The following is a 16,461-nucleotide window of genomic DNA, read 5'->3' as shown; positions in this document are numbered from 1 at the left end:
ACCTATCAGATGATGAGGGGATAATCCAAGATCAACCTGCCTTTACAGGATTATTTCCCCCCAATAAATTCAAGTCTTTATTGCATAAGGCTCGCTTAACAGCCGCCTTAAAGGAAGATGAATACTTTCAAGAGATGCAGGAGGCTCAAAAGGGTGGACTACAGGGACCTTTTTCTGAGCCCCCCCCTGAACTTTGTTATGTACCAACTCCACAACTGTTCATAGATGTGGTAAAGAAACAGTGGGCTGGGCCTGCAACCATGGCATCTGCACATGGTTCAGATAAGAAATATTATGCTGTTGCTCCAAAGTTTGCTCAACTCTTGCAAGTTCCACCTGTAGACAGTCCTGTAGCGGCCCTTTCCTCTTCTTCTTCATACGTAACTGGGGATACTTCTGAAGGTCTAAGGCCAGAAGACAAAAAGTTAGAATTTCTGTTTAAAAAGAACCATCAGGCCTCGGCATGGGCAATTCAATCAGCTTCATCAGCCTCATTTTTTAATAGAACTACCATCCTTTGGCTTCAACAGTTACAGGCAAGGGTACCCCCCAGTGAGGTTCGCCTTCATCAGGATATTAATAAAATCATTGCTGCCACTCAATTTTCGGCTGATGCAACCTTGAATTCAGCCAAATTTGCATCCAGAGCCTTAGCCTCTACAGTTTCAGCCCGCAGGATGCTCTGGCTTCGCCAATGGCCTGCTGACCTTAAGGCCAAATGGCGCTTGGCTGCAGCTCCATATTCTGCAAACAAACTATTTGGGGAATCACTTGACCCTCTTCTTGTAGAGACACGGGACAAGCGAAAAATTTTGCCCTCAACATACAAACGGGCTGAAGGAAGACCCTCTCCATATTACAGAAGGCCTTCCTTTCGTTCCTACCCCCAGGGAGGCCCCTCCAGGCAGGAATATCTTCAGGGATCCTATCGATCCTCGGACCGTCAATATTTTCGGGACAAGAGCAGACAATTCCAGCCCAAACGGTCCTTTCGGGGTTCTGGTTTCCGCCAGTCCCGCAGTCGTAAGTGACTCACTACCAAATCCTCCAGTAGGGGGTCGCCTGTCCCTCTTTGCGGACAGGTGGGAAAGGTCATCTTCAGACCTTTGGGTTCTTTCAGTTGTGAAATTCGGCCTCCCCCTGGAATTTCTCTCCAGGCCTCCAACCCGCTTTCTTCAATGTCCAACTTCCAAAAGCGAATCCAGACGTCAATTAATGAACCAAGCAGTTCAGCACCTACTACAGATTCACGCCATAGAGGAGGTCCCCCACGATCAATGGAAACAGGGGTATTATTCCATCCTGTTCGTAGTTCCAAAGCGGTCAGGGGGGTGGAGAGCCATTCTGGACTTAAAAAATCTCAACTCATACATAGTGTATCGCAGATTCAAAATGTGTTCACTAACCTCTATTCTTCAAGGGATTCGTCCCAACGATTTTCTAGTTTCCATAGACCTCATGGAGGCTTATCTTCACATTCCCATCCTGCCAAAGCATCGACAGTATCTCCGATTCAGCTATGCAGGAAAGCATTTTCAATACCGGGCTCTTCCCTTCGGACTGGCATCTGCACCAAGGGTCTTCACAAAGGTCCTGGCGGTGGTGGCGGCTCACCTGAGACAACAACCGGTAAGGATCCAGGCTTACCTGGACGATATTCTGATTCAGGCTCACTCTCAAGAGCAAGCCTTACACGACCTACACCTCACGATTCAAACCCTGAACGACCATGGGTTCTTGGTCAACTACAAAAAAAGTCAGTTAGTGCCAGTCACCAGGATCACACATCTTGGCGCCATCATAGACGCAGCCCAGGGGACCGTCTACCTAACCTTGGAACGACGGTCAGACATCAGGGACCTAGTAGCTCTCATTCGCAGAACTCCATCAGTTCCATTGGCCACTCTATCCAAGCTCTTAGGCAAGATGGTCTCCTGCGTCCAGATCGTCCCATGGGCACACCTTCACGCTCGCCACTTGCAGTGGTTCCTGCTTCCTTTTCAAAAGAAACGCCAAGCTCACACCATGTCAACAGTCAAAGTTCCACTCTCAGTCAGGCGATCGCTAGGTTGGTGGACATCGCCTTCTCTCGACAAGGGGTGTCTTTTCATGAATCACGTCCGACTTGTACTCACTACAGACGCCAGCCTTCACGGATGGGGGGCTCATCTTGCATCACACGTGGCTCAGGGCCGTTGGTCTGCATCAGACCTCGCCAACTCTATCAACTGGCTGGAGCTGAAGGCCATTCGTCTCGCTCTCACGCACTTTCACCGGTTCGTGCAACACCGTCATGTTCTGGTGTTGACAGACAATATAGCGGCGAAGGCACATGTCAACCGTCAAGGGGGCACCCACTCAAAGCGCCTCATGGAGGAATCATTTCGCCTGGGCAAGTGGGCAGAACAACACCTCCTCTCCATCAGAGCGGACCACATTGCGGGGTCGGAAAACACACAGGCGGATTTCCTGAGCAGGACAGAGGTGGACAACAGCGAGTGGCAGATTCATCCCGACATATTTCATCAGATTTGCAACAGGTTCGGCATCCCAGCCATAGATCTCTTCGCCACACACCTGAACAATCAGCTTCCTCGCTTCTTCTCGAGGTTCCCGACGCCAGGGGCGGAAGGGGTCAACGCTCTCCGTCTCACCTGGCCGCCGGGTCTTCACTATGCCTTTCCACCGCTGCCTCTGATTCCGGCCCTGATTCGGAAGGTCATCGCCGACAGAGCAGAAATTATCCTCGTGGCTCCCCACTGGCCACGCCGTCCGTGGTTCGCAGACCTGGTCAGTCTCTCCACATTTCACCCTTGGAGAATTCCACCAGACGAGATTGTCCTGCGTCAGGGGAACCTTCTTCATCCGGACCCTCAGTGGCTCCAACTGACTGCATGGCGCTTGAAGGGGCCCGTCTAAGGCAGGACAATTATTCAGATAGGGTGATTCACATTGTTCAAGCCTGCAGACGTAAATCCACAGTCAGACTCTACAATATCTCCTGGCTCGCCTTTTATAGGTGGTGCCGCTCCCGGCAGATAGATCCTGTTTCAGCCTCACCTGCCCAGATCTTGGAGTTCCTCAGAGATGGGTTTGACCGTGGTCTGGCCCATAGTACCCTTCGGAGACATGTGGCGGCTCTGTCTACGGCCTTGTCCAGTCCATCCGGCCGACCACTCACTCAGCACCCTGTGATAAAAAAGTTCCTGCGAGGAGCCAGGCTCTTGCGGCCCTCCTCGATTCATAGATACCCTACTTGGGATTTGCCCAAGGTCCTTAACGCTTTAACTGAGACTCCCTTTGAACCCCTCCGTACGGTTCACCTTCGCTTTCTCACCCTTAAGGTGGTTTTCCTTATAGCCATAACTTCAGCCCGTCGCATTTCGGAGCTGGCAGCCCTCTCAGTTAGGGAGGATCTCTGTGTTTTCCGGCCGGACACAGTTATTTTGAGATTGGACCCTTCCTTTATTCCCAAGGTTAATTCCCCCTTTCACAGGGCCCAAGAGGTTATTTTGCCCAATTTCTGTCCCCGGCCCTCTCATGCCTTGGAACGAAGGTGGCATACCTTAGATGTACGGAGGGCCCTAAAGATTTATATCAAAAGGACTGCTCCCTTCAGGAAGTCAGAGGCTTTGTTTGTTTCCTTTTTGCCAGGCTCCCTAGGGCTCAAAGTCTCTTCTGCCACAATTGGTAGATGGATCAGGGCTTGCATCGCCTCGGCATATCAGGCCCAGGCGATTCCTGTTCCCAATAGCATTACTGCCCACTCCACTAGGAGTGCTGCTACCTCAGCAGCTTGGGCGACTCAGGCCTCCCTTGAGGAGGTATGTAGGGCAGCCACCTGGTCTACCCCCTCGCCATTTATTCGTCATTACAAGATAGATACCTTTGCTTCTGCTGAAGCGTCATTTGGCAGGAGGGTTTTGCAGCAGGTGCATCGTGCGAGGGTCTCTCCAGGCCCTTCGACATCCCGCCCTTGAGACAGCCAAATCTTTGGTATGTCCCTCATCTGGACAATGTCACACCCTCATCAAGGAAATTGGGCATTGGTCTTACCTTAAATGCCAGATTTCTTGAGGGGGGTGACATTGTCCAGCCCCTCCCTCTGTCTCAGTGCCTGTACAGTTTATTGTTCTTGTTCAGTAGTTTTTTTCCAGTTGTCCCGTTGGACCGATTTACTTCCTCCTGATAACGGTGGTTCCTGTTGGAGATACTTCTGGTGGCCTTCCTTCGTCAAAACTGAGCATGAAAGGGGCGGAGCAAGGGGAGTGGTCAAAAATTATGACTCAGCCAGCATCAGATCCGACTGATACAACCCTCATCTGGACAATGTCACCCCCCTCAAGAAATCTGGCATTTAAGGTAAGACCAATGCCCATTCTCTACAAGATCTGCAATATTCTATATTCTTGGCTCCTCCTCCAGGGCTTCTCAGATGACATGGGAATAGTATCAGCTTGGTGCTGTGAGGCTCCAAGCACAGAAATTACTTTTGTGTGGTTTAATTTTGCTTTGCTATAATCTAATCCATCCCATTTATTTTCCTGCTAAGTTGCCTTGCAGATCTTTCTCTCTCAAAATCTGAGAGTGTCTGGTAGCAACTTTTAATCAGATGCACAGACTGCCTTAGCTGATGAAGGATTTAAATATGTAAAGATAAGGCAGGAGAAGAAAGGTGTAATGCAGATGAAGACTATACTGTGAATATCATATGAGTCATAAGTTTTAATCAAGAGTTGCATATACAGATGGGCTTCCCTCTTTGAACTTCATCTCCCTCTACATTCATCACTCTGCTAACCACTTGACTATTTGCTTTATAAATACATAGCCAGTCCAAATGCTAATTGGAACCTTGGAAATATGTGGGAAATAATTCTTTAATTTCAGCTCATGTCTGAGATCTCATAGATCTCATTATTATTTCATATTTTGGCATGAGGAAAAAATGCAATATATTCATCTTGAAGAGGTGGGTTGTAAGCATCATGATCTCACTTAGAGTACAAGTAATGCTGAAGAGCTGCTGAACTTTAAGGAATGTAGCACTTATCTTTGCTCTTTTAGAGAAAAAGTCAATGCCATCAGTACTGAAATGAAGTAAGCTTGCATATTTTATACTTTGACTTCTTGTGCCTCAAACAGATATAGAAAGCACTACTTTTCAGAAAAGAAGTTGAGAAACGGGATATATTTTTGTAACATGGAGCACCAACTAATTATAATCATTACCAGCTGTTTCTGCTTCACTTGATTCTTCCTATTTTTGATGTCTGAAAATTGAGAATTTGAAGCAAGCTTCTCTATCTCTTAACTAATTTATTGGGCATGCATATTTCAAAGCATGCCAAATATATTTAATCTCTTTGTCTTTTTAGGTACAATGTAAAAGCTAGGATATATTTTATAATCCTTTTCTCAGAATTTTCCATTTTTTCAGAGAAAACTCTTCAAAAACAGGGAAGTGTTCTCCTCCCTGATCTTCAAATCTCTAATTCTCGATTAACAAATTTCATCATGTATAACTTTTGTTTTTCAGTTAGAAGTCTTCCAGCCTTTTTTTGTTTCCTTAAACCTTCCTCCTAGTGTCATAAGAGGAGAACAATTTATATTGGAAGTAAACATCTTCAATTATTTGAAAGAAAGCACTGAGGTAAACATATTGAAACTTTGTTTTATATACATATATCATTCATACACACACATACACACATACATACATACATACATACATACATACATACATACATATCGCTGATAAAGAAATAAAGGGAAACTAGTATAGATCTATTTCAAGCTATTTAGCTCTCATCAGCTAGCCATACCCTTACTTGGATTCGAACTTGGGTTTCCTGCATGTTAGGCAGTTGTATTAACCTCTGAGCCACAAGTTCTCCTCCCTTCATCAGCTTGAGCAAAGGGATGCAGTGTGCTCCCTCCCACATGCTGGGGTAGACCAGGTGTCTCGATAGAACACTTAATCTCTCCCCTGGCTCAGGGGATTGTATTGTTATCTCCCTAGTTTAAAAGAAAATATGAGCATAGTTATACTTATGCGTATATTAGGATTTTGCATCAATCCGAGGATTTAGTTTGGAGGCAGATATGGAAAACAGCTTGGTTTGTTCAAGTACTCCTCCTCATCAGATGCTTGATTTGAGAAATTGGGAATAGAGATCCATAGAGAATAGGGTTGATAACAAGGGTCAGTTTTACCTCTGCTCTTCTGAAAGAGCTCAGTAAAGCACTTCAAAATTCTTCTAAGATAAGCAGAACTAAAGATGAGCACAGAGAGATGTGAACAAAGCAAGTTCCCCTTCCCCAAATATTGCAGCTTGAGAGTTAAACCAGATAAACTGCTCCTTTGTAATTATTAATCATTCCGATCCCTACTCTGCTATTCATTCTGGCATTTTTCTTCTAGGGAACAATACAGTTAAGTTCTATCTTATCTCAAAATGTTGAATTACAATTGAAGCTTTAATGAGGCTCAAATTGTTTTGGCCACTTCATGCTGCAATGTTATGGCCAAGCCCAGGTGTGCATATCCTTTACATCTATCAGTGTTTTGGTAGGAGCATTTTTATGTTCTGCCAAGTTTAGGAACTTCCAGATGTAATTCTATATTTATTTTTGTTTCCAGAAGGAGTTTTCCTCTGATATCTTGTTTTCTTTCTCTCTTTTTAAAATACGGTTTTCAGTCTTCTGTTCATTCCCCCAGCTCCAATACTGTAGTTATAGTGTTAACTATTGGTGCTAGTAGAACAAAACATTAACTAACCACTTCTGTTTTGTAGGTGACAGTTACCCTTGATACAAGTGATAGCTTTGAAATTTTTGTTATCTCTAATGATATAAATGCCATTGGAAACCAACATACTGTTTGGATACCAAGTGAAGATGGGAAGACTGTCTTCTTTCCAATTATGCCAAAGCAGATTGGAGAAATTCCCATCAGAGTGACGGCAATATCAACCATTGCTTCTGATGCTATTCTCCAGAGATTATTAGTGAAGGTAATTTAAAGGAGCCATATTTCAAGAATCTTTTTCTGGGACAGATGAGAAGCTTTTACCCAAGTCCCATTTTGATCATTTTTAAAAGCGCCTATGGATCATTCAAAAAGAAGTCAGAAAATCTTGCAATAAAATATTGAAGAAGATGAGATTGGGGTTGCCTTGAAGCTGAGGGTTGGGGTACGGTCTTGTTTGAAGTAAGGTTTAATAAACCAGCTTCACAGTTTTTAGATAAATTTCCTTATAGACTTTATTAAGTAAGGCAAGGGTTTCTGGTTTGCCAAATGAGGTGATGGCAGACTTTTTGAAATCTATATTGCCAGTTCCTGATATAGACCATGAGTAACTGGACAAAGCCACACTTATATATATATATATAATAAGATTCAGTTGTGATGAAATCTTTCAAGTTTCTGAAACAGGAGTGTATGAAAAAATGCTTACTTTTGCAATATTTTTCATTTGCTTGAATATGGTTCTCAGCGCTCCTTCAGAAATTTTTGAATTATACCTTTTAATAGACAGAATGAAAAGGGATGAAAAAATTGAGACTATTAAATTAAAGGAATTTTAATTTGTGTGTTGGCTTTCTGTGTTTGGAATATATTCCCCCTTCCCCACAGTCATTCAAAAACAAAGCTTTTCCCTCATAAAATGTGTACTGCATGAAATGTTGTGCTGGTTACTGGCTCGATTTGGCTTCAAAAACGGCCTGGAGCAATTCATAGAAGAATGAGGATCAATGGTTAATATAGGTAGTCCTTGATATACAACCATTTGTTTAAGGACCATTTGAAATTACAATTGCACTGAAAAAAGTGACTTACAACCTGTCCTAAGGCCTACAACCCTTGGAGCATCCCAGTGGACACGTGATCAAAACTTAGGTTCTTGGACATAAACAATTATTGTTTACATGTGTAATACTTGTTTATTTTTAATAGGCTGAAGGATTAGAACAAACTTACTCAGAGACAGTTCTTTTGGACTTATCCAAAAGAAGTAATCTTACAGAAGTTTTGAATTTCAATTTCCCCTCTGATGTAGTTCCTGGCAGTGAAAGAGTGCAAGTTACAGTTACTGGTAAGCATAACTGTATTTCCTCGGAATACAGTTTTTAGCTATTTCTAATTGCTGGGTGAATCATCAGGTTAGTTATTTAACTATTTATTTAGTTACTAGTGTTATTTTAGAATTGCTTGTGTGTGTGTGTGTGTGTGTGTGTGTGTGTATTGTATGGATGGAAAAGATGATTCTTGAGATACTTTTATATATCAGTTTGTGTAACTGGTTTATTTCATTTTGGTTTACTAACACTAATGTTCTCTTGCTTAAATTAACATGTCATTCTTAATCTGCTGCATATGTGAATATCTTTTTTATTGATATTATTGCTTTTGTTTGCAGATTTTTTTTTTTTTTAAAAAGAATTATGATGTTATGCTGATGTTATCTATTCTTGCTCTAATCTTCCATGGTTGAATGTCAGTATCATAATGGAGGATTCCTATAGTACCCTAGCGTTTCCGAATTGACATGTAAATTTCCCAATTCACATAATTCTCAGTAACGGCCACATGGCTGGGTGCTCTGAAAATTGAAGTCTACACATTAAGAGACTAGTTAGATTGGGGATGCTTATAATTAAAATACGTTTTCATGGTAATACTTACATTGATTTTGACCCTAAAAACAAGCTAGCTGGTTGAGAGAATTGATTAAAAAGTTTGTTATATTAGTTATTATACGAGATATTAGTGTTAAAGATTGACTGGCAACCAGAGACATGCCTGCTCGGCTCCAAACCGGAAAATATAAAAAAGGACCTATGGTATTTGGCATTACATATCATTACAGTGGCGAGACTGATATACGCTCAATTTTGGAAGAACCAAAATATCCCAACAGAAGAGGCTATTATAAAAAAATTTTTGGAATGTGCGGAAGCAGATACGCTATCTAAAAAGTTACAGGATAGAGAGCAAACACAAGTAGGTTTAGTTTGGGACAAATTCTATAAATGGTTAGAAAAGAGGAATTTATAACCCACATTAGATGAGGACTGGTATTGGAAGAGAAATACATACTATATAAGACAAGTGTGGTCGGATAGACCTAAGTGACGCATTAAGAGATATAAGATGTTCTGCCTTCTCCGGAATATAATTTAGAGTTATAGTACCAAATACGTGTTTACTAGGGTACTATATGGAAGTTCATATATTTATGGTTGTATGGTTATGTTTGTCATTTTATGTTGTTTGTCCTTTCTTTTTAAATGAAATGTAAATAAAGATTTATTTATTTTTTTAAAAAAGTTTGTTATAGAACATTTTAATTCCCCCCCCCCCTTTGGTCTTTATTTACATGTTTACTTGTTAGTGTTGCCCCTTCCATCACTGACTTGCAAATTTTATCTTTCAGGTGACAAACTTAGTTCCTCTATCAGTGGTTTGGAGTCACTGGTCAAGATGCCTTATGGTTGTGGGGAACAAAACATGATTAACTTTGCACCTAATATTTATATTCTGGATTATTTGAGTAAAACAGGCAACCTCCAAACCCAATTTAAATCAAAAATCGTGTCATATATGAGAGAAGGTAAGGATATGTTTGGGTAACGAACATACAATTCAATGTGCATTCCTTTGAAAGCATTTAGACCAGCTGTTCATTCTTGAAGGAGGTTTTGTTTGAGAGAAACTCTAACACTATGTAGCATAAATATTAGAGACTTTAAAAACTTACTTTAGGAAGCTGGTTCCATATAGTTGTTTCATTTCTGTATTGTTATGAAGTTACAGTCCATATGACTTGAAGATGTCCCTGGACTACATCGTTGCCTTTTGAATACAACTGGCCCATTTTAAATTTTAGTTTAAATTTGTTTAAGTTTGGTAGTATCATACCAGGAATAACTATATTTAGACTGACATCCCAGATCAGTCTCCCACAAAGATAGAACAAAAGCTACCAACCACAGAAACAGTTTTGTTTGCTTTTTTTAACTCCATGGGTTACATTTCACCTGACATTTGAACTTTGGCTACTCCAAAGTTGCACAGTTATTTTCAAAAATGATGAACATCTGTTTTTTAAAAACCTCTTTGAAGTCTACAAGCAGTCTGTCACTCCCTGTAGATTGATTTATTTTGCCATGGTTTTGTTAAAATTCTCCAAACATTAGTTTTATTAAAGTTATTTAAAATAGTATGCTAAATTGAAATTTAGTAATTATTATTTCACTTAAACATTACTTGGTTTGGGGTTTAATATTCTTTGAGAACATTCAAATAATTCATGTTCGTTGTATTATTTTCTAGACAAACAGAAACTGCCTTTAATGTTAAAAACAAGTATTCATCTTTGCATTGTTGGCTAATAATAGTAATAGTAATGGCTTTGTTATTATTGGTACAGTAGTAGCATTTAATTGTTTTCTATTTCTCATTTTAAGGCTGATACTTAACTGTGAATTATGTGTACACAATACGTAGTAGACAACCAATTTAGCTTAAATGTTATACACCCACTTTCCTGAGGTTTTGCTAAATAATAATTTAAGCTTTATTATTCTCAGCTTTATATTCTCTTTATAAAAAGTCCTTCCACCTGTTCCCCAGGTGGTTGTTGTTGTTGTTTTTTACAAATTTGGCTTTATGTTTCGTCATGGGCCTATTCATTCTCCTATTACTTATAGGCTTCAGACCATGTTTCAGGATCTTACCTGTAGACCTTTCATTGCCTGAAGTGGTGCCGTTGATATTCCCTGGCAAAATGACCACTTTGGGATAGCATTACTTCATATTACTTGTCAGGTTTTATGAAGTTAATAGAGGAAATAGTAGGTCTTTGCCTCCCTCTGTTCCCATTCTCACTCTTAATCCCTTAAATGCCCTTTCTGGTGATGTTACATTCAGAAGGTTGGGAAACTAAATTTTAGTCTCCAGCTCTCAGAAGTTGCCTGTCTCTGTATTATGTTGTTTATACTTCATAATGGGAACATATAAACAGTGTTTGAGTAACTTCAATCCTTGTAGATTTTAGCAGATTAGGCTATTAGCTTCAGTGAGGGATAAATCTTTCAGAACTGCATCTCCTGACAATTCAGACTTAGTTTTTTCAAAATGCTTCTCATATTTCATTTGTTCAGGTTATCAAAGAGAGCTTCTCTATAAAAGACCTGATGGCTCTTTCAGTGCCTTTGGAAACAGTGATCCCTCTGGGAGTACATGGTGAGTACCTATATTGTTGCACAGTACCCAATATATAGTTTTCATAATTTTTAAAATTATAACTTATTACAAATTCACATCATAAAATGGGCTGTGTAAGCCTTTGAGCTCAATTTTCTCCAAATTAAAAGCCTTGCTGGCTGGGGAATTCTGGGAGTTGAAGTCCACATATCTTAACATAGCCCAGGTTGAGAAACACTGATCTAAATCAATTGTTTAATAGAAAGAATTAGTTTGGGCAAACATGTTTAAAGGTATAATTTCATTATACTTTCATTCTAGGTTATCAGCTTTTGTATTAAGAAGTTTCATTCAAGCACGACCATACATTGATATTGATCCATATATCCCGGAGAGAACAGCTGCTTGGATCCTCAGTCATCAGAAATTAAGCGGAGATTTTGAGGAGCCTGGACGAGTTCTACATACTGAGCTTCAAGGAGGCACTAGCGATTCTGTTTCACGGACAGCTTATATCTTGACTGCTCTATTAGAGTATCAGTTCAATGAGGTAGTAATGATAGTGATCTTAATGTATTTGAAACAAATTACCATAAAGCTGTTTACAATATAGGCTAGCGCTTTAAATTAGGATAATGCCAAAGAATGCATTTGAAGTTGTAGTATTCTCAGTCAGGCAACCAATCCTATTTTCACAACCTGATTTCTTCCAGATGTGTTGGATTACACATCTGATTAGTTTTATGGGAATACGGGTGTATAAAAACATCTGCTCAGTAGAGGAAGGGTGATCTATATTGATTGCCAAAAGCTCACGGATTTAATTGGGAGTTATTTCCAGTTCTACTTCAAAAAGGCCAGGAATTGAATCTGGAACATCTTATGCTAGTATATTATGTGTTGTTCTTCTCAAATGAAGCTTTATCTTTGCAGAACAGTATTCTGCTTGATTAATGGTGAGATTAATTAACAGTTGTGCTGAAACAGGAAGCTTTTTATTTGGAGGGGAAATTTTATCTTTTACAAAGTGGAATAGGATAGGAAAGTTTTTTGCAGCATGAATTGACTTTTGTTTCCTAAAGGGTCACACTCCTAGTAAGTAAATATCTTTTCAAAATATTTTGTAATGAAGGAGCACCTGGGCATTGATTGTTATGCTGCATGACATAATAGCATAGATTCACATTTACATTTCTGAAATAATTTCTCTTTTCTTTTGTGTGGAATTAAACAACTTGGCTTGGCCCAAGATAAATATAGGTAGATCCCAGAAATAGGTAGAAGCCATAGTATTGCTATATGCATTCTAACAGGAACAAGGTTAGTTCAAAATCCTCCAGCATCATCTCATTCTAAGTCAATAGTTATGTGTCTCCTAATAGTTATATGAATGATTGGAACATAAGAATATTATTACTAAGGCACTTTTGCAAATCAATTTTGAGGGATTATAATGCAAAGAAACATACAAACTGCATATGGCTTGCAGTTATCGCCACCGCCATCAGTAATACCGATGTTTTTGTTAGACCCTAAATTAAGGCAGGAAGCAAAAATGGAATTTTGAAAATCACAATATATGGTCTCTTCATAACAATACGTTTCCTTGCTAATTGTCTTCTGCTTTTTAAGGTTTCAATGCAGGTAGTCCTTGACTTGCGTCCATAATTGAGCCCACAATTTCTGTTGTAAATTGCGATGGTCATAAAGCCATCACATAACCATGCCTGATTTTATGATTTTTTTATAGTAGTCATTAGGTGAACATTGTGGCCGTTAAAGGAAACACATTTTTTTTTGGAAACTGGAAGTAAGCACATGTTTGTGGGATGCTGCAATGGCCAAAAATGTGGGTCAGTTGCCACTTGACCATGGGGGAAGGGTACAGATGGATGTTGGATTGTAAATCCCTTTTTTGAGGTTGGTCATAACTTCAAAGTATCTATAGTCCACTCCTCCCAAGCATATTTAGAGGCCCCAGTTAATAGTGTCTTGCTCAATTCTGTGATGTTTTGTAGCACATCCCACATTTTAGCATTATGTTTTTATCTTGAATATAAAATTGCAATGTAACTGTTTGCCATAAAGACTACTACTAGTTACTCTGGTTAACTGTAAAGTATTTCTTAAGGTGTTACATTTCTTTTTCCAGAATGATAAACCTATAAAAACAGCACTGGGCTTTCTTGAATTTCAATTGAATAACATCATATCGGATAATCATACACTGGCTCTTGTGACTTATGCATTATCACTTGCCAAAAGTACAGCAGCAAAGGGAGCTCTCGACAAACTGAATGAGAGATCAGAACGACAAGGTAGTGTAAAATAGTCTTTATGCCTAGGTGAGTCATCTGACATTGCAGTTACACTTAAGGCAATATATGCCAATGGAATAAAAGAAAGGAAACATAAAATGGGTTGATGTGAGTATCTAGTTAAAAGTTATGTATGGTCATGTTTAAAATGCCTAGTGTTACAATTCAATTACAGGAATTCAATTCAGTTCCACAGTTTTATAGACTCTATTTAAATTAAAAATTTCTCTTAATTTAAATTAATTAATTTAAATTAAAAATCTCTGCTTCTGTAAAGAAAATGAAGATCACATTCATTGAGCCTATAATCTGTACCTAGCTGTTCAGTTGGCCACTTATTAAAATTTAGTAAGACAGAACGGAGTAAACAATTGGATCTGATAATTTGGATTCTAAATGGCACATTCCAACAGTAACACTTTATAATTTGTATATTCTTTTTGATGTAGAATATTTATCACAAAATGCAGGTTTTACTAACGCATATTCTGAAAGAACAGCAAACCTCCACGCTCACCTGTTTTGCCACATTCTTAAGCAGGATTTCTGCAAGTCAGTCATGTTCTTATTAATGTATTTGTTTCCCATCCTGATATATGCACTTCCCATTGGGCTATTTTTGGCTGCCTTCTATAAGAATGTCCCTTTTTCTTTAGGGACTTCTGTAAACCTGAGTATTTCTCTACTGCTGCTGATATCACTGGATATTTTTGGAGCAATCAAGTCTTAGAGAACATATTTCCAGTTAGCGTGTACAATTAGCATATATACTATATATGTGGGATGTAATGATATGAAGACATACCTGCAGGGAGGGAAAAATTTCTAATAAGCAAACATTCTTGCATTTAGAGGCCACTTTGGCAATAGCAAATGTAAACTACAAAGCCGGCGTGAAATATGGATGTGAAAAGCAGGCCTGAAAACATATATAGTGGGAATGGGTTTTGTTTGATTATGATCTGGTCTGCTCTTCTTGCTTGCCCCAACATGAGAATGGACCAACTGCTGTTTGGGGATGATTGGAACAGATGATATTGTCCTTAGCCGATCCCTTATCTCCTGAGAAGGCAAACCCCACCTGAGATTTCAAAATTGCATCAAAATTAGTGGTTTTCTTTTCTCCTCTTTTTCTTGTACAAGCAGGGAAGTCTGATCTGCCTGCTGGGCTTCATTCTATCCTATACAAATATCTCTGTTCCAAATGCTTGAAGTGTGTTACAGGATGGATTACATCCATGTCCTTAGTGAGACTCCGTTTTTTTTCCTTCGATCACCATTTTGTATTCTTTCTGTTTGCTTGTTTGAACTAACAAATATTCTGCCAAGTTTCTCCTTTTAGCTCAAGTGATGAGAAACTATAGTTGTGTTGTTGTTGTTTACTGTAATCTCACTGAAAGTTTTAAAGTGAAAATTAATACAAAATAAAATAGAGTAAAAAGATAGGTAGTATTTTTTCTAAACACATAGGTCAATTTGACTATCTCAGCGAGTTCGACTATCTTCAGCAACCATTCCTGTGTCCTGGTTGTTTGTTTTTTAAAATTCAGCAGATGGTTTGTGACATACTGGCCATTTCTTTCTTTGTTTTTACACTGGGTGAAATTGACAAGAATTTTACCAAGTTTCTCCTTCTAGCCCAAATGAAACTATTAAGTGCGACTTAAAGATGGAAGAAAAAATAACTGGTGCTTGTTTTCCTGCCATGGTTGAAAATAAAAAAGCAGAAAAATTCACCAGTTGGGAGCCATGTTATACACTGAATTGAACATCTAGTCATCAGTGTGGCCAAAGTAAAGGAGAGGGTTGTAATTCAGAAATGGATTTCTTCAGCCAGTTTCACTTCTAGCCAGTAAAAGACAAGCAGCCAAAAGCTACAGTACAGAAAAACTTTATATGTAGTAGAACAAATTATAGTTTATTAATTTGATAAATGTGAAATTGATTTTGGGATATGGATGGGAATGATTACCGTTAAATATGAGAAACTATAGGATTAAGAAGTAATTGATTTCACTCTGCTCAAAAAAAAAAAAAAAAGCTTTAGAAGAATAAACTCTCCAACCTTACAAAGTTGTATACTTTTCTTATGACGTGAAAGCTTCTTTCTGTTTTTCTTCTTCCCAGGAGAATTAAGGTTCTGGACATCACTATCTTCTGGACTCTCCAGTTCCTGGCAGCCACGTGCTGCAGATATTGAAGTTGCAGGATATGCTCTCTTGTCTCATTTTATTCAACGAAGACTATTAGAGGGGATTCCAATTATGAAATGGCTAAGCAAGCAAAGAAATCATCTGGGAGGTTATTCTTCAACACAGGTTAAAAATCATCCAAAAAAAAACTAATTCATTTATGGAATTAATCATTAAAATTTTATATGGCCTTAGGAATATATTATTTTCATTTAAAATTTTGAACCAGGAATCTCTCAAACCCTATATGAAATTTGATTGATGAGCTTTTCACTTAGGGCCTTCTGCATTGCCAGAAATGTGTATATATCCATGTTTCAAAAAACAATTAGAAAAGATTTCGATTCTCTAAGGAAAGCCAGCCAGAATATTCTACTCTATGTGCGTTCCAAAGATTCAGTTAATTTTCTACATGGGCCAAAGCCATGGATGCATTTGATTCATCAATCCTATTTTAAAATGTCAGAAAATTGAATTCTGGCTTGGGAAGACTAAGTTCATATCTTTACACCAAGGCAATGTTATGGGTTATTATGCAATGTTATACACATTGCTAAGATAAGCTTTTTGTAAATGTGCTTTATTAGAGAAGCAAAAGAGGCCTGATTCTGATATGATGATAAAGGCCCACTGACTGAGCTCATGCATCGTGTTAAGCCAAACCAAATCAATTATGATAAATTACATCTGTCCTACTTCTGTAAGAGTTACTGAGTCAGCAAATGTGTGCCTTGCAAGA

General features: G+C 39.1%; 1 protein-coding gene across 3 annotated transcripts in view; it reads left to right on the top strand.

Moving 5' to 3' along the window:
* The window catches only part of CD109 (CD109 molecule), an 87,265-nt gene that overhangs the window by 52,114 nt on the left and 18,690 nt on the right, over window positions 1-16,461 (top strand). The window contains exons 20-27 of one of the 3 annotated variants that reach the window (XM_070932903.1): window positions 5,540-5,653; window positions 6,798-7,016; window positions 7,961-8,099; window positions 9,441-9,617; window positions 11,170-11,251; window positions 11,534-11,762; window positions 13,365-13,530; window positions 15,658-15,848. In XM_070932903.1, coding sequence (XP_070789004.1) covers window positions 5,540-5,653; window positions 6,798-7,016; window positions 7,961-8,099; window positions 9,441-9,617; window positions 11,170-11,251; window positions 11,534-11,762; window positions 13,365-13,530; window positions 15,658-15,848 — 1,317 coding nt within the window. The remainder of the gene's footprint in view (window positions 1-5,539; window positions 5,654-6,797; window positions 7,017-7,960; window positions 8,100-9,440; window positions 9,618-11,169; window positions 11,252-11,533; window positions 11,763-13,364; window positions 13,531-15,657; window positions 15,849-16,461) is intronic. The other 2 variants (XM_070932904.1, XM_070932905.1) reach the window with 2 other exon arrangements.

This window comes from Pituophis catenifer, unplaced genomic scaffold, assembly GCF_029215685.1.
Source record: "Pituophis catenifer annectens isolate HBS135680 unplaced genomic scaffold, rPitCat1.0.hap2 SCAF_1, whole genome shotgun sequence".
Lineage (NCBI taxonomy): Eukaryota > Metazoa > Chordata > Lepidosauria > Squamata > Colubridae > Pituophis > Pituophis catenifer.
The sequence above is the reverse complement of the archived record's forward strand: the minus strand, read 5'-3'. Positions and strand labels throughout refer to the sequence as shown.